Below are 24,833 nucleotides of genomic sequence, written 5' to 3'. Positions count from 1 at the left end.
ACAATTTAACATTCAAGAGCCATTGAGTGGACCTTGAGCTGGGATTGTTTTGCCACCTCCTGTTGCCCTGGTCAAGAATGAGTTGCCCAACACAATTTACATTTCTGTTGCAAAGTAACTTTGAGTGAATTTAAATCCCCCTCTGCTCAAAAACCTGATTGTCACATTACTTGCGGGCCTGACCGTCACCGTGCAGAATGATGTAGAGTTTGACACTAGACTGTTTTCTCCTTCATCTGCTGAAGAGGGAAGGTTTCTTTGTGCTGACCTCAAATCTGAATTTAAAACGTGTTCAGAAAAGCATGATTTAAGAGTCACAACTGTTTTGGAAACCAATCATGGTCCAATAACTCACACATGTTTGACGTGGTAACCTGAAACATCCACCACACAAATACACAGAATAGACTTTTCAGTGACGTAGAAGATATTTTTCTCTCCAGGAGTCAACATTTTGAAATTGAAAGAGAAGGAGTAGGCCTATATGTAATTTTAGGATTTAGGATTTTTTAACTGGGTAATTCAGCGTTTTTGTGGAAAACCCATAACAGACACACACATTATTGAAAGTCTAGTATTTATTTTAGAAATAAACATGGCTGGAGGGGATGTTTACCAAACATAAATAACCAGTCACACCGTATAGGCCTCATGCTTATGGTCTAATTTTGTAGGTTTTGTATCATATTTCCGACCAATAGAGGCACCGAAAGCTCGGTATTTGTAAGCAGCACGTGAAGGCATCGCTTCCTGTGAAAGTGGGAGGTGGATGTTGTCAACGTGACATCAAGCAGCGGTAGAGGGGCAGAGAGCAGAGTCGGCGCTCCGCTCGTCTGGATCGGTGGGACGTGGAAAGTGGGGAGACAGGCAGCCAACCTCGGGGTTCAGCGAAGATGGAAATAAGTCGCTGTTGTCGAATATCTTCTCTGTGCGCGTTCAGAGCCGTGTTGTAACGTTCAGGGCAACTTAACCACACATTGTGTTTGGCACATTTTGGCGTGTTTTGGAGCCCACCAGCGATACGAGCTAGCTTTAGCAGCCCACCGCTGAGACTGTCAGGCACACAGGTACAGGAGAGGAGAGGAGAGGAGGGGTCGGTGACAAAGGAAGGTGGCGAGGTAACGATGAACCGCTTTCGGAAGTGGCTGTACAAGCCCAAGGTAAGTTATGTGTGTCGGCTCTGCAGCCGGTCATTTCTTATGCATAGCTTTGAGGATAGCTAGCAGACCAGCCGACCAGTGAGGCTTTCTCATCCGCTAACGCTAGCCTGTGATCCTAATGTTACACTGTGTTAACCAGCAGCTGTCCCTTTGTTGTTGTTGTTGTTGTTGTTGATGCTTTTGTTTTCAAGCGACGAACAATGTTACAGCCTGACAATGCAAACTGAATTAAACTGACTGACTTACTGCTGCCTTCAGCTGGCATTGTCATTGATGTGAGGTGTTGTATTTTAGTGATTTTCTTTGTAAAACCATAATATTAATGATATAATAGCAGCAACATCAGCAACAATAATGATACAATGTTAATAATAATGCCATTACAAAATAAGAAGTTAATCAAATGTGAAATATCTTAAGTACATATTAATTAAATATAATAAGAATTAAAAGTAAATACATTTTATGGCTGTAAGTAATTATTATATTCATTATCAATTTGTCTGAAGGTTATTCTGTCAATTAACTGATTGATTATATGGTGTATAACATGTCAGAAAATAGTTATTGCTTGTATTGTCTTAATTTACTTTCACACAATACAAAGAAAATCAGAAAAAAAACTCACAACTGAGAGGCTGGAACTTGGTAAAATGTTTTTCATTCAAGCTCGAAAAATGACAAAAATGATTAATTGATTATCAAAATAGTTGTTTTTTTTCCCCAAATGTTTATTTTAATGTCTTAATTGTTTCATCTATGGGTTTGTTGATTGCAGAAAACATCCCAAACTGGATAAATTAAAAGCTAAACATATCGAATCTACTGCTGCTCAGGCCCAGCATACATCATTTACAGGCATAATCCTCTCTGTTGGGCTGATCTAATGGATGAGCTTCTTTGAATCAAGCTCAAAGTGTGGAAACATGCCTGAGACAGCAGAAAAAGTATTGAAGGCTTGACCGCCTTGTTAAATGAACAGTTTAAATATATGCCAACTGCAGCACTTTTTTTTTTAGTTAGAGTGAATGCAAATATTTCTCCAGGGAGGGAACTCTTGTTAACTTTTAGGTTTTAGGAGGAGACATTACAAAGCACCCTACTTAATGCGCTAAACTGCATGAATCTGAAGAAAGTAATCATTGATCAGTTTATAATTTATTTTGTGCTGTATCATCATAAACATTGAGAGTCAGAGTTGAGTAACAACAGACGGTCACAGATGCTGTTTCAAAATTGGATTGAGAAAAACTTCAAGAGAATCGTGAGCTCTGGATGTTGTAATGTTTAACATGGGTTCACATTCTGTATCATCGTCTGGACCAAATATTCTCTTATTGGAAGTTTTTTTTACATTTACTGGAAAGACTGAGCAAATATTCCAGTGAAGCACTTTGTGAAATGATGCACACCACTTGTACTTGTACTGCACAGTATTCTAATGCAGCCTCTTCTGGAGGATGGGGACATACGGTTGTTATTATCAACTGCAGAGCATTTATATAAAAAAACATTATAGATACGAAAAAATAGATTTCCTTAAACCTTTTGTACGAATCTTTACTTTTGAGGACGAGGTTTTCTTCTCACATATCCAAGTCCAGAGCAAGTCATCGGGCCTGAATAACACTGTAGTGTGTTTATTGTTTGGCATTCTTTCAGTATATTGGCATAAGAGCTGCACATGAACCGTTGATCTTGCATCATAACGGCCATTTCTATTGATAGAAATGGAGGAAAGTACACTGCAGACAGCCTCTTCAACAAGTTGGTGACTGTCGCGCATCGTTGTGTTTCTTGGCATAGAATATCAGATGTTTTGCTTAAAAGGTTTGTCAACATGTATTTCTGATCGGCAGTACAAACTGATAAGTCGCTCTCTCTGTTAATAGAAGACAACTGCGTTTCCATATCAAACAACAGTAATTATGAGTTTTTGCGACAGCGGTGTCAGACGGGGTTACAATAAAATGCCTGTGATTATAGATTGTCCGCCTGCTCTTTACCACATACACGCACCTGCGTCACTCTTCTTTTCTCTGTTTAACCATTTTGCTGTCACAGCATTTTGGCGGCCCATTGTTGGGGTCAGGCCTAAGTGTTGGGGTTCACCAGAGCATTGTCACGTTCATGAATGACTAGTGACTCTGAAGTGCTGAGCTATTGCATCAGTGCCCCTTTTTTCTGCCAAATCACAGCCATGGTAGGAATTAACAGAATCACACATAAGTCTGTGGTCAGTGGTCACATATGATCACATATGATCAGTTCTGCCTCAAAGGAGTGAGGAGAACAGTGATACAAGCCTCTGTGAGGAAAGGAGTGAGGAAAGGAGGGCTCTGATCACAGCAACCAAGCTAGCATATATTTCAGTGGTAGTTAAAATAAATCATAATCTGGCATTGATAGTTGAACACCGCATAGCGTTGTCATTTTGCATCTACAGTAAGCCGTTTATTATTGAGCTAATGTTCTCCTGGAGACGAAAAGTGTTGAATCAGCATGTTCCCTTGACTGAAGCGGCGCAATTGATATTTCCAGAACTGCTCTTTACTTCCCCAGATAAGTCCCACCGAGGAGGACCTTCTTTTGCCCCTTCTACACAAGCCCTCCCCGGTGCGTCGGAGAGTATAGTGTGCAAGCTAACCGGACGTAATGTACCTGTCTGTTGACTCTGTCATCAAAGTGCCAACTTCTGGAAGAAAGATAGCGTAGGAATGGTTTGCACTGCTCATCTGTAAGGCGGTGGGGGATATTTTTCACAATCCTTCTCAGCCTTTAAACTGGTTTGTCTGGTTTTTGTGTGAACACCTAACCTTTATCTCCCAAACTATCAACAAAGGAGATTTTACTTATCGCTGGAGGTATTTTGTGTAATAAGTTGACCGTTGACTGTACACTCTGCAGGTAAACATTTTAGATAAGTCAATAGGCTTTGGAGAGTGTGAATTCAGGGGAGAGACGCATTCATAAAATTCTGCTCCAGCACAAATCCCTGCAGTCCCCCCCCAAAAAAAAGGCGAGACCTGGCTCAGGTTTCTGCGCAGCCAAAATGGCCACCGTGTCCTCACCTCTCACTCGGCAAACTTGCAGAGTGAGAGGTGGCGTGAGAGAGAGAGAGAGAGAGAGAGAGAGATGTCAGGAGGGTAAACCTGTACACCTCCTCTGTGTGCTCCTCTCTTGGTTGTTATTCCATCAGGCATTCAGGAGCTGACCTTCAGCTCTACTCCACCTCATCTGTCAGGGTGACAGGCTCACAGCTTGCACCAGGCTGGGTGCTCTCACCCCCATCTACAGGATGCTGCTAATTTGCCTTTCATCCCTCCCCCCCCCCCTCCTCACCGGCCAGTTTAGAGCGTGGGTAGCTGATGCTTTCTGCACTCCTCCTTAGCGAAAATGTCAAACAGATACCGGCTTGTAACAATGTAGGCTGTTAGCAAGTGTAGGAACCTGTGTAATGCAAAAAGGCCTGATTACTTTCATAAGGTCACCCTACATCTGACCGGTCACTGATTCTTACAAACTGATTCTTTTCAGAGGAATATAATTAAATCATGGCCGTCTTAACAGAGTAAACCTCAAGAAAAGTTCTCAGTTTACAAGTATAAGCTAGTTTTTCAGTGTAACTTACTAATTGTACCTTTTTTATTTCTTCAAATTCCATTTATTTATGTCATTTTATGTCAACAGTGTTATTTAATAATCTCCTCAAGATTGTCGTGTCTCCTCAAAAGCTAAATGTATGTGCCTTACCTTCTTATGCAGTACGTCCTCATAGATCTGAATGATGGATTGTGTTGTAACGTGCTCCTTATGCAGCTTTATCTGTAGTGTGTATATATTCAAATAAAAGACATTTTGGCTTGCAAAACATCAAACTACAGTTAGCAAGGTCTTCTGTTGGCAGTCCTTATGATTGCACTGCATCTGAAGGTAAGTTGTATATCAGGGAAAAGATGATATCTACATTAAATCCATACTGGTAGTGGACACAGTAACAGCCTGTACAATATAATGTAAACCAACACAGTATTACAGTACGACAAGTCTATTTTTAGTTTTTATTTGCCCTAACTAGGGCTATTTTCATTATCAATAAATCTGTCAATTACTTTCTTGAATATTTAAGTAATCTAGTATTCTATGACATGTCAAAAATTGGACAGAAATGGTCATCACAATTCCCTAAAGCCCATGTTTTCATATTCCAATGTCTTGTTTCCTCCAAGCAATAGTCCAAAACCCAAATGTATTCAATTTGTTATCCTTTATAAGACTAAGAAAACCAGCAAATGTTTACATTTGGTAGCTAGAACCAATGCATTTTGGGATACGTGTTTAAAAATGACTAAAGTAAAAGTGATTTATCATTGTCAAGCCACCATAAAAGATGCTTTTGAGATTTTTGTCTTCACTGTCAGAAAGTGGACCCGACATGTTGACAGCTGATGGTTTCAACAAAGCAACTCATTTTTACTTCTCATTCACCCAGAAGCCCCGTTTCCTTCTGCTGCCATCTGTGTGGGCCCTACTTAAGATGCACAGTTGGATTTTAATTTTGAGGGAAATGTTCATCTATGAAGAGGAGCTTCTAACACTTGGTCAAAACAGCAGTAATAGCTATGTGTGTCTGATTTTAAAAAACAAACAAAAAACAACTAGAATATGTGGGGAAGGCGAGGCAGGGTCATTAGAGTTATTGATGACCACGAGCTCTCCTATTTGTAATGCTTTTTAATAATCTGGGACTGCTATTGAAAACCCAAGACACATTTTCAGGTACATATTGTCTTTAAATTGTTTCCCCCCTGAACTTAGTTGATGATCATTTTTAAAATATATTTGCAAATTTTTTTTTTTCACAGTGTTTGTAATCGTGAAACAGAAACAAAAACATCATTAGATAATCATATGGTTTGTACAATGGGCCTCAGACCTAGACCTGAGACAATTAGACTGCATACATGTTTCATAATCTGTTGATCGTTTCAGTTGGATAAATTGACCGAAAAGACCCAATACTACAGTTTCTTAAGTGTGAGGATGTTTTTTGACTGTTTGTCAGACGCAAGAAGTAATTTGAAGACATCAGGGCAGGAAATTGTGGTGGGAATTTTCACAATTTTCTGTCATAGATCTAGAAAATAACCGTCACCCCTGCTCCTCTTTAAGTTTATACCCATAAAATCAGTTTATACTTATTCTAAATGAATGTAAATAAATGTCGGTACATTTTCTGAACTAACATATAGTATTAAATTAAAGACAAATACCTCTATGTATAGTTTCATCAGAGCATCACTTCTCTTCCTGGGACATGTTTTGTCATTGGGTGAATCATGGCTGTTGATTTCCTCAGTAGTGATTGCAGCACCTCTTCTGAGAATGACAGGCCTAGCTGTAGTAGGTCCTACTGTTGTTTTCATGATTTACCTCACCTTCTTGTCTGCCCTTCATTTGTCATCCGTCCCGCTTTGTTTCGGTGAATATTGCTAACGTGCCATTGCGAGAACGGAGAGCAGGTGAAGCGAATAGGGGCCCGTCCTCGCAAAGTTGATTCTGCCCTGTTGGCACGGAGTCGATGGAAGAGGGAACGGCAAACTGCTGAGCAGCAGCCAGCGCGGCTTCATATTTAGCCTCGTTTCTGGAGTTCTTTGTGGAACGTCCCGTTCTGCTTACCCACCAGCCGTGCGGTAATTGATTTGGTGTCAGCTGCCGAGATTTAGAGAGCTGACCCTAGCGCAGATTGAGACAGGCCCGGCGATTGAAGGCCTTTTTTAAATTCATTGCAGGTTTGGGGAATCGGGGCCCACTGTCCGAGGTGTGGGGAAGCGATGATTGAAAGAAAATTGCTGTGGGAGAAGAGTGAGATTTACAGGCACCAAAGAAAATCATCTTGTCCTGGTATCGACTGAGAGTCTGCACTCATTTTCTACACCCAGTTTCTTATTGGTAATAATTGGTACCCTCTCTGGTTTAAAAGGCTTAAACTCCTCTCTTCATTGTCACCGATGATAAACAAACCATTCAAGGTGCCCTTTGTCTATATTATGAGTCTGATTGTTCTAGGAAGAGCCAGCAACCCCTTCTGCTTTGGGCTCTGTCTTATCAGCAGGGGAGAGGGAAGGGAAAGGAGGCGAACAGTAGGCCTGTATTTTTGGGATTAGATTTTGGCCCTGGCTACAGTTGGCAGGAGATAAGATGAGAGGATGTCTCTCTTTAGCAGCTCTACTGTTTCTACCTACTGGACTCTAGAACATTGATATTTTAACTCATATTTGAATGGAAAACAGTTTGTGTTCAATAGATGGATATCGAAATACCCCCCTCCTGTAGTTTTGGTGAGAGAGTTATGAAAAGTCAGCAATGTCTTACTGATATACTGGTATTTTTAATGTGCCTTTTTAATGAGGGAAATGTAGTCTAAATGACAATGTTCATACAAGTGCTTGTCTGTGGGAAACAATGCAAGCAGAACTGCTGCTTGTTTATCGGTGCGATCCCAGTTGCACAAGCATGTCGACTTGCATACATTTAATCTCGGCAGACAGCAATCAAAGATGTGTGTTTACTCGCACGTACTCTTGCTGCGCACAGCTGTCATTGGGGGGGGGATCTGGACTGCCGGGGCGACGCCAGCTCTCACTCACTGTTAGTAACAATGAAAGGAATGTGGACAGAATTAGCCTGACTGTGTGTCATGCACATCCTCCGTTGTGAAAAGGGGATGTGGGTCCTAATTTCACAGAGAAATCACGAGAGGTCGTAGTTAGGTTTGTTCGAGTTACGTTCTTAAATGTTAGGCATGCCAGTATCAGTAGGGGGCATTCATCGTCACCTCGTGTCATCTCTTCAGAACTCATACACCATGAAAAATGTAAAGTTGTTGATTTTGTAAATCTAAAAATTAAACTTTCCTCTCTCGAGTCACAATTTAACAGCCAGCTGTGGATTGTATAACCAGATTGCTTCTTGCAATAATACCTTCCCTGTGATGGGAAGAGGGATGTCCCCTCATGTCACCACTCTACCATTGGGGGATCCTGGACACAACTCGCAGCCACCTAAATTCTCTGCACCCCCCGTGTCACCTCAGCCTGTCATATTAAACCATGAGCCAGGCACACGCAGTGGTCATTGCTTAGACCAAATGCCAGATTAGGGCAGCCATCTGAGAGGAGACAAGCACACAGATTATGCCATCAGTCCAGATGGGCAGACCACTCTGAATATATTGAGTCAATGCATTTTAATCTGTAGTCTGCTTTGGATCCAACTTTCAGATGGTTAGTGCAGACATACTCCTCCTCAGCAGTCTGTGATGAGTGCTGAAACCATCTTAAAATGTGAATGATTGGAGTTTATGCCCGAAAAGTCACCATCAATAACTTTGTAGCTGCAGAAAACAACACAGAGGTGAGAAAAGAAACTCCTGATGCAAGCTGAACACAAACAGAATGACTCAACACAAATTGAATGCACTTAAGCACAACACTGCATTCTCCAAAAGATTATACTTTTTATTCTGCCAAACTTAATATAAGTAATGGTCGAGGAAGTTTCCTTGTTTGTTACCAAAACGATTCGCTTGCTCTTGCCTGGGCTTTTATGCTGAGCCCTGAATAATAAATAAGGTGATGAACTGTATCCAGCTACTTTTTTGCCAGTCTGCCAACTGACTGAATGAAGCAGAGTGAACTGGTCTTCCCCCCCCCCCCCCCCCCCCTACAATATTTGCCTCTGATCGTTGGAAGGCAGCCAGAAGGCAGCAAATTGAGCCTGGAATAGAGTATGGAGGCCAGAGGCAAGGTTTCTCATAAGTCCCTTAAGTGGGCTCAGTGTGCACGCAGCGATGCTATGGACGTTCATGAAGCACTAGCCCGACGGCCTCCATCATCCGCGCACTCTGAATAGAAGTGAAGTCCAGAATCAGCGGCTCAAGGAGAAAGCTGGCTGAGATGATGAAAATGTTGATGGTACAGAAGCAGGCAACTCTCAGTAACTCGCTTCAATAAAAGTCACACCGTCATCGCCTGCTATTGATTTACCATTAAACAAAACGGACAGTCACTGTCAAACGGTGTGATTGAGGGGGCTTAAGAGTAATTGTCACTGTGGATGCGGTTATGGGAGCCTAATAGTCTGAAATGATGGGTTTGTGACCGCATTGGATAGAGTTCTTGAGTCATCTCAAAGAGAGGGCACCCAGGACAGCAGCAGTCTAGCAGGAGAGTGGCACGCCACAGGAGCTGAATCTGCTGAATCATTTCCCCACTAAGGCGAGGTAGAGCTGTTATTGGTGGTGATGACACAAGGCGCAAGTTCAGAGGCCAGATCCCCAAATGTCCATTTTTGCAGACCAATTTTAATACTTGTAGGAAGGTATTGTTTTCCAGCTTTTTCATTTTAACGTTACCTTTTTCTGTCACCTTATGTTTATTTTTCTCAGTCTGGAGGTTCATAAAGTTTCAATATCTAGCTTTTTTAATCGTTGCAATCTTTTTCAACCATTTACTCTACTCTTGCCAAAGCCAAAACTTGCCAAAACTTGTATTTTATGACTTGTATGGCCTCATCAAACAGCTTCCCTTATGGTGGCCATTGTAGCCAGATGTGTTAACGTTGCTGTATGTTATTCGATGTTAAAATAGCATTACTACTTTAACTTTCGCTGTGACCCAGGATGCTAACCTAACTTACGTTATTTGGCCCTTCAAGCTAACGCTATTGGCATAATGTTAAGTTGTTTTTGTGAAATGTAATTTAAACTCCCCCCCCCTTAACCCAGTTAATATACAGCATTGTAATCAAGTGTTATGTGTCTACCTCATCTCATTACCTCCTTTTAGTTTTCACTTTAAACAGGGCATATTTTAGCAAACTAAAGTTAGCTTTGTCAATTATTTACAGTTACACCTGGCAGCTATAAAGTGCAATTATTTACTAATTATATGTACTAAAAACATGAATTACTTATCAATGAATTATAGTTAAGCTAAGGTTGAGCTCACAAACAGCTGTTGCTACTGGTAGCATGTCTTGAGTATTTCCTGCCTTGGACTCTCCCCCCCATGATGCAATGCTGCAGGAATGTTCTCTCTTGTGTGAGGAATGCAGCAGGAGGAAGCTATAGGATGGCGTCCGTATCAAACACTTCTTTTCTTCCTCTGTCAGCGTGTCGGCCTATATGCTTCAGAAATGAATGCCACCACTTTGTGGGCCGTGTTGTGCCTTTCTCCAGAAAACGGTCTTCCGCTGTCTCCCACTCTTGTTTCCTGTTTGGTCATCATGGCATTTGTATCATAGGCTCACTCATTGTTACACGGTTGTGCAACGTCCAGTCAAATCTGACTCCTGACCGGTGATATCATTGCCTCTCTCACTGCTGAGATTAAAGTTGGATGTAAAGATGAATACCTCCTTTGACAGTGGGTTTGTTTGCTTCCCTGTTTAATTAGGATTTCCTTTGTGCTCGTTTCCCATTAGCCTACACATTCAGAGAAACCCACTCAAATTGATTTCCACTGTTGTAATGCCAATGCAATGATGAACATGACTATTTACAGCTATAATACCGTGGCTGCCTATCCCCATTCTTCACAGATTATTTATAAATAGAGCACGTATGTAACCTTGTTAAAAAAGAACACTTGAGGAGAGTGTGAATCACTTCCTATTGCCTGCTGTAATGCAGACTCAGAGTTGCCTGTTTTAGATTAGATGCCATTTTCTGCATTGCTCTTCCAATTTATTCAGAAAACCCGACATGACAGAGACGTCAAAATTCACACTCATGAACAACGTGCAGAAATATTATTGATTTTACTTTGTGGGACAAACCAGCTCAAGTGTCCTTGAACAAGAAAAGACAATCTGCTGTAATCCAGCGCTGCTGTTCTGTAACTCATCCTCGTGCAGCTTTGATTTGAAAACTCAAGTATCACACAGCAAAGGACCATACTAGTTGTTCCAAAAACATCACATTGAAATAACATAAAGGTTGTCAAAATATAGCCCTCCCCATGTTGATTATATTTTAGTGACATATCTCAGTCCTCCAAATAACCTTTAAAATATACAAAAATGTCCCTCCTCACAGTAATAATGCGACAAGTACCCGAGCTGCAGGTTGGATCTCTGTGTTTTCTCCTTGCTGCTTGTTTCATTATTAATGAGAGAGAGTGAGGGAACAGCACCATGTATCATATTCAGAGAGAGGAGCGAGGGCCCACGGGGAGAGCATCACGCAACAGGAAGCACTGCAAACTTAAGGGAAAAGGTCCTGTGAGAGGTTTCGGTAAATACCAGTATTCGGTTTGACTTCATGAAGTATGTTTCCAGGCAGTTGAGGCGTGCATTGGCAGGCAAAACGATCCTGTTTACCGACTTCCAGTTTGCACAGTCATGCCGTCCTTTCTGAGTTCATCGTGTCCCTGTGGTTTGTGATCATGCACGTCGGCATGTGGTCGCCATTTTAAAAACCATTAAGCCGAGGACGTTTGTGTGTGAGTGCATAAAGTGTTTGTGGGTGTAATTAAAAATATTGGTATCTTGATTGTACTGCAAACGTATACTTTTATTTTGGGCAGGTCTAAGCAATACGAATGATCAATTGTTGTGTTTACACTTTTTGGTGCGTCAGTGTCTCTTCCCTACCTTGTGTGTTGTTGCTGTGTCTGCGCTTCACTCGGCAGTGGAGAGATTTGCTGCGCTATGCTGCCCCCCCCCCCCCCACACACACACACACACACACACACACACACACTCTCTGAGGGGAGCATGGTGGGAGATAACGACATCAATCCTCTTCGAGGGCCAGCCTCTCTAATTACACTCACTCTTCTGGGGAGCTTTCACACTATATTAACCTTTGTTACCTCCTCTTGTCAGGATTATTGCCATTTTTTATCACTTGCCGTACCATACCTCCCATACTTGAAAATGTGTTTATGGGTGAATGTTTGTACGACCCGTGCCTTGTGTTTCATGTGTTCATAAATGGCCAGAATACCTTGGCAAATGGGAGAACAATCTGTTGTTAAGATGGCCTGTACAATGCCCTACTTACCTGATTTTATTTTTGTCCCTATACAGATTGGAAGTATGTTGCTGTATTATGCTATTGCCTGGACATGACTGCTCCTTCTAAATCACTCTATCTCAGTTCCATCGTTTATTTGCAGGAGAATATAGTTTATAACTTAAAGCAGAAGGTGACTAAAAGAGTTGCATTCACTGTTGGTTATATCCAGAGTGGGTGAAGCTATGCAGACATAAATACTCCACCTGTTAACGCCAAAGTGTTGTTGTTACCAGGAGGCCTGCTGAACACAATAAGTAATTCATGTGTTAACTTGACCACAGTTTGAACAGAATAGAGCTGCTTTCCTTGACAATGCAGCTGTCCATGCCTGACTCTGTAATTCACTCATGCAGAGCTCTAAGTAGGGTGCATGTCAATTCCCCCCCCAGCACTACACATTAAACCCAGTGTAATGAGTGAACAAAGGTCTTTCCCCTGAGCAACTTGTAGACCTGACGGACAAAACGGAGCACATCTGGAGTGATATTCCTCACTCTGTATTGTTGCCGGATTTCCTCAATGTGTGACATCAGTTAGTAAGTTTTGCAGATGAAATTAATAATTGACGTACCTTATGAAGTAGCAGGCTTTGGACACTGCGGAGTTTATTCATATCTCTCACAGCTTAGTTAGGTTCTGTTTCTGTCATCCCCTGATAACAGAAAGCATGTTGTCTCTCGACTTCCAAGTTATCCTGGCTTGGCTTGGCCCTTCTTCTGGTTTGAGTCAAATAGAAATCTGGTTTGCTTTGATATTCACAAATTTTCACTTTGCTTTGTTAAATTGATGAAGTGCTCGAATTCTAATAACCAGCATAGTAATAGATACTCACTTATCCAGTGACAGAAAACCCCAATGTCATGTTTCAGCTTTTTAGTAAGACTGATGAAAGAAATCCAAAATGAGAGAATATATTGTCTCACAATCATCAGGCTCTTCAAGAACAAAATTCTCTGGTTTCAGCATCTCAAATGTGAATATTTTCAGGTTTCTTTAGTCTTCTATGATGGTAAACTGAATACTTTTGGGTTTGGGGCTGTTGGTCATACATAGATGGAGATGTCACCCTGGGCCTGAGGACATTGTGATTTGTAACACAGTCGATGAATGTTGGGGGATGTATTAAGCCCAGTTATTAATCATCACAGCGATTGTAATGTATTGTGTTGTTTTCTGTGCATTGCTTTGTCTGTATTGTTTCTCATGAACAGCTATTGAAAGTGACCTCCTTGTGTCTCTTTGTGTTTTTTGTGCAGAGGACGGACCCTCAGCTCTTGGCCCAGTTCTACTACGCTGATGAAGAGCTGAATCAGGTGGCCACTGAGCTGGACGGCCTCGACGGCAGGAAGGACCCTCAGAGATGTACCCTGTTGGTCAACCAGTTCCGCTCTTGCCAGGTCAGCAGCGAGAAACCAACAAAGTCATCATCTCACTGCGTCTTTCATTTCATTAAGGATCAAGTTCAGCCCGTTATTTCAGTCATTCATCATAAATAAAACATAAAAATAGCCCTGGGTTGGAGTAGAGTTAAACGATAGGTTCACAGTATTTAAAGTCAGGTGCCCAAATGAACACTTAACAGGTTTTGCTTGCTGTCATCATTCCCCCTGTTCAAGCATGTAAAGGAGTGAATTTTAATAGCGGAATGATTACAGCACCTAACACCTGACTGAGACATAGATTCCTATGTTTATTTTAAATTATTTTCGTTCTCATAATCACCTGACTGGACCTTTGGCTTTGACCTAGAAGCTAAAATAGACACCGCGCTTATCACCCCCTTGTGGATACAGGCGTGGTGATATGGCTGCTGTCTTACTCCGCATTGCTTGGCCCGGGTTCTAACATCAAGCAGTTTTGCTGATAAGAGGAGATAAGTAGACTTTGTTTGGACTGGGCTGTGTGTCATGTGAGTTACTGGTAAATGGTTACAAGAGCGCCTTCTTTGGGTGAGAGGCATTTTATAACCGGAGCTTTGATTGAGGTAATTGTGTTTAGAACAAGATGTCTTTTTGTTTTTACTCTATGAATGAAAGTGTATGTTAACTTACTGTATGTGGTGATACAGGTTCAGTCGTGGTCAGGGCTGAGAGGAGCTTAGAAGGTGATGCTGTGCATGAGTGATGGCTGCCGTGCTGCATCACGCTGAGGGAGCTGGAGGTGGTGGAGGGAGGTCGTCATCTGGCCCGTTGTGCCTCAGCCTCCCCCCACTGCCTCAGCACACAGGGGAGAACCACTTAATAAGGTCATCACTTGATCCCCAACTGTTCTGTCTATTTCCCCTCCATCCTTCCCTCTGCCAATCTGTCACCTTGTCTTTGCAGTTTCTTTCTCTTTTCTGTGTTTTGAGGCTCTTCTTACTTTATTTCAGAAGCAGTTCAGTGACTAGCTTGTTAAGATGTCTGTAACTCAAATTTGTCTCAGATTTTGTCACCCTACAAGTTGCAGTGAAAATTATTAATGATTCTCAGCACTTGTATGTTCAGAGTCTTTTTCAGTAGCGTGCATCCTTCCATGTGTTTTTGGGAGAATGAATTAAGCAGTATGATACCCCACAGCCTCGAGGCCCCAAGAGTAGAGGGCAAGTGCACTCAAGCCAAAAGTTTGCACTTGAACCTGCCACTGCTGCTATCAGCTCTTATTCATGGGCCTCTGCGGGGGGTTGCTGGCATGCTGCTCGGCACGGCTATTCTTACAGTGTGTGTGTGTGTTTGAGATGGATAACGATTGAGTTTGGTGGCATACACAAGAGACGGAGGAAGATAATAGGTCAGAGATGGTGAAAGGAGTGGGAGGTAGGCTATAATAAGGATAGAAGCCAGTCTTCTGTCAGGCACAGGTATCACGCCAGAGTCCCTACCTCTTGATGATATGAAACCAGCAGCAGTGAAGGTTATCATCGATGTCCCCCGCTGGGAGACGCTCACAGACAGTGGGGTGGTACTTGTGCCGGACCAAGATACACACACACAGCCATAAAGGAATCGGTGGTTAAGCTCTCCTTCTCAAAGCTTTTTAATCTTTCTCCTTCGGGGCCAGCAGAGAAAGACGCAGTGCTGTGCCTGACAAGATTACAGTGCAGCTGCGGTAGAGGGAAAGGCTCATTGTAAGTCATTGTTATGGCTGTTGTACATGCCAGCGGCACATAAGCTCTTGATTAGCTCTTGCTGCGTGTGACACTGCATTTTCACTGCTAGAATTAGGGGCTTAAGTTTTGTGTTTTTATTGAGGGAGAATGGACCTGCAAGGGGCCACAGCGGTCTCACGCACTTGTCAAATTGTTTTCATTCACGTGCTAATCAATGGTCTTTAAACGTTGTAATACAATGGGCGTTTAGAAAGAGATGAAGCCTGGATTATTGACCAACATCAGCTCAACGCTGAGAAAATTGTTTTTCAGGAACAGATTTTCACTCGCTCATGTTCATCCCTCCAACTAGTTTGTTCAATTTTGTTTTCTGTCACTCCTTTTTTTTTTTTTTTTTCATCTGCAGGATACTGTGTTGAACATTATCAATCAGATCATGGATGAATGTATTCCCAACAACCGGGCCAACAGAGACTTCTGTGTCAAGTTCCCAGAGGAGATCCGTCATGACAACTTGGCAGGGCAGCTCTGGTTTGGGGCTGAGGTACTGTATTCCCTCTAGCATCCGTCTAGGACAAAACAACCTTGCACAAGTCCTACACATGTGCATAAAGATGTTGCATTCACTTTTACAAATGAGTGTTTTTTTTTATTTTTTATTGTCAAGTGTGCCATTGTAAACGTACGTTTTCTCAGTTTAATGATGATTTATGATGTACGTGTTCGTGTGTAGTGTTTGGCTGCCGGCTCCATCATCATGAACAGGGAGATAGAGAGTATAGCAATGAGGCCCCTGGCTAAGGACCTTACACGTAGCCTGGAGGAGGTACGCAACATAACCAGAGACCAGGCCCTGAGAGACCTCAACTTGTACACGGACCGTATGAAGGACGCATTGCGACATTTCGACGGCCTTTTTGCTGAGTTTGAGCTCAGGTAAATGAAGGGCCAGACATTATTGGCAATTGTAGCAATAAGATGAATCCACATTTATCATCTTCAAAGATTCTTGGTCACAAGATTGCCAAAAAACAAACAAAGCATTGAATGTCATTACATTCCAACTTTCTTTTTCTTCCATTAACAGTTATGTGTCAGCCATGGTGCCTGTGAAGTCGCCCAAAGAATACTATGTACAGCAGGAAGTGATTGTGCTCTTCTGTGAGACTGTGGACAGGTGAGTTTACTGCTAGCTTTATCTGGAATTCACCACAATTTATATAATATCTGGAAATAATGTTTTTTTCCCCCTTCTGTTGTCCAAGGGCCCTAAAGCTGGGCTATCTCACACAAGACATGATCGATGACTATGAACCCGCACTGATGTTTACAATTCCCAGACTAGCCATTGTATGGTAAGTGTTGGCTGTCCTTTCCATTCTTCCACCCACGCCCTTGTTTTCTACCTTCTCCTGCCCTCTTATTGAATTTTAAATATGTTTTTTTTAGTGGGCTGGTTGTGTATTCAGACGGACCTCTCAACCTAGACCGAAAAGCAGAGGACATATCTGAGCTCTTCCGGCCTTTTCGCACTTTATTAAAGAAAATCAGGTACAGTCCTTCAATAAGGAACATCACAAAAAAAAAAGTAAGCTTTCAAAATGATCGTTTTTCCTGTATCAGTATTTCACAACTATCTTGCAATTCTTTTGCAGAGACCTGCTCCAGACCCTGAGTGATGAGGAGTTAATGACACTAGAAAAAAATCTGTGTATCACTCAGGACGTGGACTTAGACATAGACCAGGAGCAGGCCACAGACAGCTCACCAGCTCCAGTCCAAGAGAATCACTCATCCTGCAGCCCCGCTAATGACACCTCCAAAGGGGAGAGTGAGGGTGAACAGGAGCATCTGGCTCCATTTGTCTGTCCCAGCCAGGAGGAGGAGCTGACGCAAGTGGAAAAAGGCTGGGAGGAGGTAGAAATGGGAGGGGAGGAGCAGGAGCAGGGCCTGCTGTGTGAGGAGGCCGAGGAGGCCGAGTTGGCCTGTTCCATGCAGTACGATGAGGAGGAACTGGAGCAGCTCAACATGATGGTGTACCGCGTGGGGGACGAGATGTCCACCTTTCTGTTGCCTCCCAGCCAGGGTCAGTCACCCGCACACCATCCCCACAGAGGAGAGGCAGGAGGCTCCAGTGGGTCTTCTAGCACTGAAGCCTCTCCCCACAGGCTCCTGGTGGGCCGGGGAAGGACAGGCATCTATTTAGAGGAGGAGGACAAGGTCTTCTTAATGGAGGACCTGGACGCAGCAGGAGACGGCATCACCAGCATTTCAAGAGAGGCCTGTCGTTGTATCACCACTCCTTCCAAAGCACCAGAGTCTGCTCGTCCTGTGCAGCGCAAGCTGGGACCACAGCCACCCTCTGCCAGGAATGGTTGGTACACTGAAGCCCAGTCAGAGCAGCCATGCCCACAGCCACGCAGCCAGAACACACACTGTCCTAAAGCAAAGCGCCCTCCTTGCACTTCCGCTCCTGGCTCTGAATCTTTGCCTTACGCCAACGGATGGGAAATGGGCTTGGAGGGGACAGCGTCTGAAACAGCGGAGGTCATCGCCCACCGTATGGGCGGGATGAAGCTGTCGGCCACGGTCATCTTCAACCCTCGTTCCCCCAGCTTGACAGAGCTGGCCGCAGACAAGCTGCTGCTGCCACAGCCTGCTCCCTCTGAAATTGAGTCCTGTGGCCCTCTGGTGGCCTCTCACTGCCTGCTCAACTCCTGTGTCTGTTGTGGGAGCTGTGAGGATGGTCATGAGGATGCCATCACTGCAGAGTCCACTGGACTTGGGTTAGGCCTCGCCCTGGGATTGGATAACCACTGTAAGACGGCAGCCCCCAGCGCCGTCTTCCAGTCGGCCGCTTGCCGACTGCCCCAACAAGGTCACGAGCCTCACAGCAAGGGTGAGCTCGCTCAATTGACTCCCCCTTCTTCTCACTGCTCTGCAGAGACCCTGGACGAGGATTCAAACTCCCAGCTGTGTGAGAAGTGCCTGGTTGTGTCTCCATGGCCGGGGCATCACTCTCATGACTCTGGCTCCAGTGGAGGGGATGGACCCTCCCCGTGCAATGAAAAGAGGCAGCAGGCCACTGGAGGCCGACAGAGGGACCAAGAGACGGATAAGGACAAGCCCGGAACTAAAGACTTGAAGAGGGACACCAAAGAGGACAGCACGAGGAGCTCCAGGTGTGCTGTCATTACTATGAGTCCTTTAACTAGCTTTTTGATTTATTTGGGGGACGTAGGATCTTTACACAATCTTGCATCAACGTAAATAGTTTTATTTCACCATATTTCGTCATATTTTTATATTCGGTTGCTTTCATCCATTGTCTCTGGTTTTGCACTTTGCCTTATATTGCCTTAGTTTTATACCTGTGTGTTTCTTTTACCATTGTGTTTGTGTTTATACATTTTTTTCTGTACTACTGTTATTCATCCTCTTTTTTTTATTATTTGTTTGGTTGTTTTTAGTTTTCAGGGCTCTCCCCTCAGCTCTGTGTCAGGTAGTGACTGTGAAAGTGTGTCGGTCACCACATGTAGTCTGTCAAGCAGTCCATACACTCCCAGGTAACTCATCACTCATGAAAGTGTGTGTGTCACTGTTATATTTGTGAATGTCTTTTTCCTGCCCACGCTCAAAAAAATCCCTAAAAACTGAGTCCTTGCATGAAAGATAAAAAGATGCATTTTGTTCCAGTCTTTATGCAGTCCTTTGTTCACATTCAGGAGTCGATTGAAGTGTCAGTCACCTCTTCCCATATGGGCTACAGGTGACAGCATTCATTTGCCTCCTGGCTTAGACTGTAGATTTAATTAGACCGATGTTGTAGTATTGATCCCCATGTACGTTCTGTACAGAATAGTTAATAGCAGCATTTTCCTGACAATTTGTGAAATATGTAGGGAGTGGATTTGTTTGCTTTTATTTGATCTGCTTTATTTTCTAATAAAGCATTTTTAACTTAAAGATTACAGTGGATGAAATATGATTTGAATGTCTTATCGCCACTCCCTCCAGCCCTGTCAGCAGTCTGACCCCCAGCTCAGGGATGTCAGAAGACCTGGACCATCAGGAGATCCAGTTGGCCCTGCAAAACGTCAAGCTGGCCGCCAGGAACAAGATCCGATCGCGCTTCCACAGCAGCAGCGACCTCATCCACCGTCTCTTTGTTTGTATATCAGGTAAAAGCTCTCGCACGGTTAGTCCCGCTCCGTCCCGCTCCGTCCACCTCTTTGTCTTTGCCTCATTTTGATATCCATCATGTGTTCTGGTGTGATGCAGGTGTTGCTGATCAGCTGCAGACCAACTATGCTAGTGACCTTCGCAGCATCCTCAAGACTCTGTTTGAAGTAATGGCAACCAAGTGTGAGGAGGGAGACGACGATAACCAAAAGAAAGGTGAGGAACTTGTCTTAGATATTCAATATGTTACAGTGCATTGTCCCTTATTAATATAATACAGACATAATTCAGAAATGCCTTAGTATCACTAAAAAATGGTTATCTCAAAAATGTCTTTAAGAGTGTTTTTATTGGCGTGTAAAGATTTAATATTTCTCCAAAAAGGTTGTCTGCATTATATTGTCTCACTGATCCATAAGTCTGCAGCAGGGCTTTTAACACAAAAAACAATCAATCACACACTATGCCGGTTTCTCCTTGTATGGTGTCCATCAGGGCCTGTTCTGCGCAGTGCTGTGCTGGAGGACTGTGCCCTCTGTCAGGAGACCATTTCCTCATCTGAATTGGCAGCCAAGGCCCGGGACGGCCAGTTCGAAGGTCAGAAAATCCACTGACGGACCCACTCAGAGTTCTGTTAATCGGTTCCTTTTCACCCTTTTTTTCCTGCAGCAGACGGGCTGATGGTGACTGTCCTACCTTGTGTTAACTGTTTCTCTCTGTGTAGACCCTCCGGACTGGGTCCCAGATGAAGCCTGCAACTCCTGCATTGCCTGCAAGGCTCCCTTCACTGTCATCCGCAGGAAGCATCACTGTAGAAGCTGTGGAAAGGTACGATGTCTCTTTGTCTGAGGGAGTCTAGGTGGCAGAATTCTCATGATGTGTAGTTGATCAAACTGGTGATTCGTACATTGTGTGTTGCCATCATATGGATAGTAACTGATACATTATATACCGTGTCATTTCAGATCTTCTGCTCGCGCTGCTCTTCCCATTCTGCTCCTTTGCCCCGGTATGGCCAGGTGAAGCCCGTTAGGGTTTGCACACACTGCTACATGTTTCACGTCACACCCTTCTACAGCGACAAGGCCGGCATCTAACTCCACAAAGCACACAGTCCGCCACAACAAACATATGCAACGGACAGATCCAGGGCTGTGAACAAAGCAAATGCCACACGACTCCGGTATACCTAATGGATCGTCGTCGTACCTGCTGAGCAAGGCTGCGGTGTGAGGCCATTACAGATGACAAAGCAGAGACCAGACACGCAGCCACGAGTGATGATTCGACCCGTTTCTGTTGCTTCGGAGAGACTTGCAACCAAAGGGTTTGATTTCAGTTCCCAGCCAACACACAAGAAGGATTTACAAATGCTTGCCTGATTATAGAGGTGGATGAACAGGCATTAACAGATTTTGAACTGGCATTGTGCAACAGTCCTCTGTAGCAGTTTGCAGCACAAAATCAAAACGGGCCACCTTGCTTGATTTGCTGCTTTAGGTGTAAATGAAAGGACTTGTGACATATTTTCTTATGCTTTTGCGAGCTTCCTACATTGGTGCCAGGGCTCCCACGGGACTCGGATTACTAAAAAGAATGTAAGTCATGAAAACCATGTAAATAAGGATACATCTGGTAATAGCTACACTACAATGTCTTCAGTTAACTATTTGCTATTTATATGGGAACTGGAAAGCAAACTTCCTCACACTACCAGTCCCAGTAAAGCAAAATGAAAAACAGACAGCTTTTATATTAAGATTCTTTCATGCTTTTTAATGGCAATGAATGTGTAATTCTTTATCACTTTGTGAAAAAGCGTCGCGGTTCCAACAAGTTTGACCGATCAGCTCTTTTTGGCAATGGACCGTGCCCACTGCTTTTACAGTCGCACCGTGGCATGTTGAGTTTCCTCTGAGGACTCCGCTGCACACTGAGATGATTAAAAGGGATTCTCTAGTCATCACTGTCGGGTCTTGAAGGCCCCCTAGTGGAGAGTTGACCTCTCTTCGCTCAGTGCCCTCATCGTGCCCTCATTGTGTACAATTTGTTCTGAACCAGAGGCCTTCTAAGGTGCTGGCCTACGGACTACAGGCCGATTGATGCCCATTGATTTCTCTTCCTACTCACGCTCGTTATAGTGCAATATTACTACTAACTGCAATGGTCCTGCACATTTTAGAGACGACACTTAGCTATTTTAAATTGTAGTTATAGGCCATTTCCGAGGCGATAAGCTGTGCTGATTTGGGTTTACAAATAATTATTTCCAGCTTTGGCTCTGGTGGTACTGTTGGACAGGAACAGATATTTTGCTCCCAAATTGACATAATTTGCACCTGACTTCCTTTCTGCTCTTGAATCTGCTTCCATTGAATGACTACGTACAAAGTATCTTCCATGCTCATGAAACAACAGAGTTTGTGTGTCTGAGAGTGGCCCGTCAAATAATGGACCTTTGAGCAACATCAATGAGATATCACATCATGTCCGTTCTGCTCTGACTTAAAGCAGTTTCTCAGGCATTACATAATCAAAATCATTCACTACTCTTGGATCAATTTTATTTTCATCAAAGGACGTATGAACTCACTTTGAAAAGTTTTTTTTTTTCCTTTTATAAAGAACAAAACTAATGTATCAAGCTATAATTACTTTTATGTAAAATACAAGGAATCATGCAGTAATTAAAGGGTTATTGTTTCAGAGTTTGGTCTTATTTTGTAAAATTAATTTCCATGATAAGAGCTGTGTAAAATATTCAACAAACAAATAATGTTATATAGTTTTAAATGCGATGTATATTGAAATAAATTACTTTTTCCTGTTTAAAAGGTTGACTGATAACATCTCCACTTTATTTTTACAGCAAAGTACCATTGGATTTCTGCCTTTAAATGTGTCAGTAGATTTGTGTCCTGCATTGATCGACGTACTGTCTATTATAGTCCAATAATTTAAAAAAGGGGCCTGGTCCCGGTAATGTCATACTGATGTACAGCTCCACAGAAAATGTATGAAATCCAAGATGTCAATAGTGTGGATTCAAAACTTAAACTTCACTTTAATTGCTGCATACTTTGCATACATACATGAACTTTGACCTCTGCATTCAACCCATCCTAAGCATTTTAGGAGCGGGGCTTGTTGTCTCACTCAATGACACTTTGACACGCAAACAAGAGGAGCGGGGGATCGGAGGATGATCCACTCTAACCCCTGATCTGCAGCCACCACAATATACGAAGTGCAACTCTAATGTGACTTGAATTGTCTCAAACCACAAATCACCCTTTTCAAGAGTTGAGTTGGTTGACAATTGTTAAAGTTGAGTATTGTTTTGTTTTGACTGACTGAATATTCTTCAGAGATGCTCATTTCAACTGTTTTCACAAGCTGAGGAGCCACCTCAACTCGTGAAAACAGTTGTTATATGTCTTCTGTGGCTCCGGATGGAGCATTCTTAAGAAAGCTTGTTTTATTTTGGCTCGGTCATGAAGTTAGCAATTTTCTTAGAAAGTTTGTGTTACAGAATGGGGAAATGGGGTTTGAAAGACGTGGGTCTTTGCCAGACAGGGAGGGTCCAACTATGCTGTTGTTTGCCATACTAGAGACTAAAAGTCAGGATGACTCAGCTTCTACTTCTTTATTATTTATGTTTTTATCCTTTAATTTATGTTTTTATCCATCTCTTGGGAAACAAATTGCTGAAGTAAGCCTCTAAGAAAGTACAAGATAGGCCTACAGGAACCAGCACAGGAAAACAATTCTTTTCAGAGACCCAAAAAATTCAGCACTGGATTAGAGGCAAAAACACAGCAGTAGGACACATACATACATGCTGCCAACATACAGTATAATGAGTGAAACAGTTTAACCTGTTCTGTGGAATCCCTAAATTACAGGAACAGATCTGATCAAGAAAGGAACCACTGGGTGGCAGCACCTGTTCATGGCATTGTATTAAAATTGTATTTATCAGTCATTGCACATGGAGATACAGTACTGAACCATATGTTTTCATTTTTTGACCCTTAAATAGAGAAAAGGTTGTATGCCAGACGCTGTTTCAGTAGGATTTTAAAACTTCTGAAGTTAATACTTTAATTATAGTGTGGATATTGGAGTCTGTGAAGCCCAGTAGTAAGTTAATAACTTTTACTGAAAGTTTTTATTTTATTTTTAAATCCCATATAGGAGAATAGCAGCAGTAACCTCCCTTTGAAACAGCCATATGGACTTAATTTCCCGGCGATATCTGCGTAGTATCCTCCTTTAATCTCCAGCTGTTATCTCTTTTCTTGTACATTAAGCTTACAGCGGTGATGATAATGGAATTGGTGATGAAGAGGTTTGTGTGGGTGAGAGATAAAGAGTTAAACGTGTCCGGCCTCTGCAGGCTGTGATTGGCCCGCAGCTGCAGCGCTGGGACGGACAACAAGCCTCCGCTGCTGCGCGCACTGGAAAAGTCACTTGGTGGACGAAGCAGACTCGCGCAGGGAGGAGACTGCCCTTACTTTTTTGAAAAATAAAATTAGCATATGAAACCTTTGTTGTGATTTATGGAAGCATCCGGTTTTATTCCGCTTTTGATTCCGTTATTTTATCTCGGATACAAGCGCGTGCTGGTCTGTTAGAGGTCGGTGAAAAGTCGACCACTGTCACTTGATTCATGGGCTCAACACGGACTGCAGCTGAAAACATCTCTGTCAAGAGGCTGACACGGGGTTGACTTCATTCATTGAATATCCAGGTATGTTATCGACACATTTATACGGGCCCTTCCTCCTTTTTTTGTTTCAAAAATGTTCCTATTTATTTGCATGCTTACAAGTGAGGAGCATCAGTGATATTTTACTATGAGCAAAGATATACCAGCTAAAACAGACGTTATCATGAACAGTTTGCCATTTGAGACCTCAAGTAGCTTGGTTATTTGAATATTTAGTCGACATATAAAGGGAATATTACATTAACCAGGACTTCTTAAACTTTGCCAGGGCCAGTATGTGGACCCCACACATATGGAATGTATATAGATTTATTTAAAAAATATATATTTATATTAAAATTAGTTCATTTGGGTTTCATTATAGACCCTAAAGTGTACCTGCACTCTAGTTTGCAAACCACAAAGGTCAACTCCATACAAGACTTTGTCCAGCAAGATAAAAAGGTCTTTCAGTGACATGAAGACTGATATGATATAGATGGTACAATCATTGATATTGCTTTTGTCTATTGTAATGTTATATTTTATTTAAGAAAGTATTCTTTTAATCAGTTGGCTTGAACAGCAACTATTTTTCTCTCAATCCTC

The 24,833-nt window shown here is 42.7% G+C and overlaps 1 protein-coding gene across 1 annotated transcript; it reads left to right on the top strand.

Annotated features, from left to right (window-relative positions):
- Positions 1-862: 862 nt before the first annotated feature.
- Positions 863-22,426, top strand: zfyve28 (zinc finger, FYVE domain containing 28). The gene is made up of 14 exons (XM_076108590.1): positions 863-1,160; positions 13,500-13,640; positions 15,738-15,875; positions 16,065-16,267; positions 16,419-16,508; positions 16,597-16,686; positions 16,781-16,882; positions 16,987-18,513; positions 18,802-18,897; positions 19,349-19,512; positions 19,613-19,729; positions 20,009-20,110; positions 20,238-20,341; positions 20,479-22,426. Exons 1-14 carry the CDS (start codon positions 1,125-1,127, stop codon positions 20,608-20,610), a joined length of 3,042 nt encoding a protein of 1,013 aa, XP_075964705.1. The 5' UTR covers positions 863-1,124; the 3' UTR covers positions 20,611-22,426.
- Positions 22,427-24,833: the final 2,407 nt, after the last annotated feature.

The sequence above is a fragment of the Anarhichas minor genome, unplaced genomic scaffold (genome assembly GCF_050575085.1).
Source record: "Anarhichas minor isolate MPS153535 unplaced genomic scaffold, ASM5057508v1 ptg000040l, whole genome shotgun sequence".
NCBI classification, from domain to species: domain Eukaryota; kingdom Metazoa; phylum Chordata; class Actinopteri; order Perciformes; family Anarhichadidae; genus Anarhichas; species Anarhichas minor.
Note: the sequence above shows the minus strand (reverse complement) of the source record. Positions and strands in the feature narration are given on the sequence as shown.

Bases quoted from the DNA above. Each gene is read 5' to 3' on its own strand.
- zfyve28 (XM_076108590.1), top strand. From the start codon at position 1,125: ATGAACCGCTTTCGGAAGTGGCTGTACAAGCCCAAG. The intron at 16,268-16,418 runs GTAAATGAAGGG...TTCCATTAACAG, and splicing joins TTTGCTGAGTTTGAGCTCAG to TTATGTGTCAGCCATGGTGC. The intron at 16,509-16,596 runs GTGAGTTTACTG...CTGTTGTCCAAG, and splicing joins TTCTGTGAGACTGTGGACAG to GGCCCTAAAGCTGGGCTATC.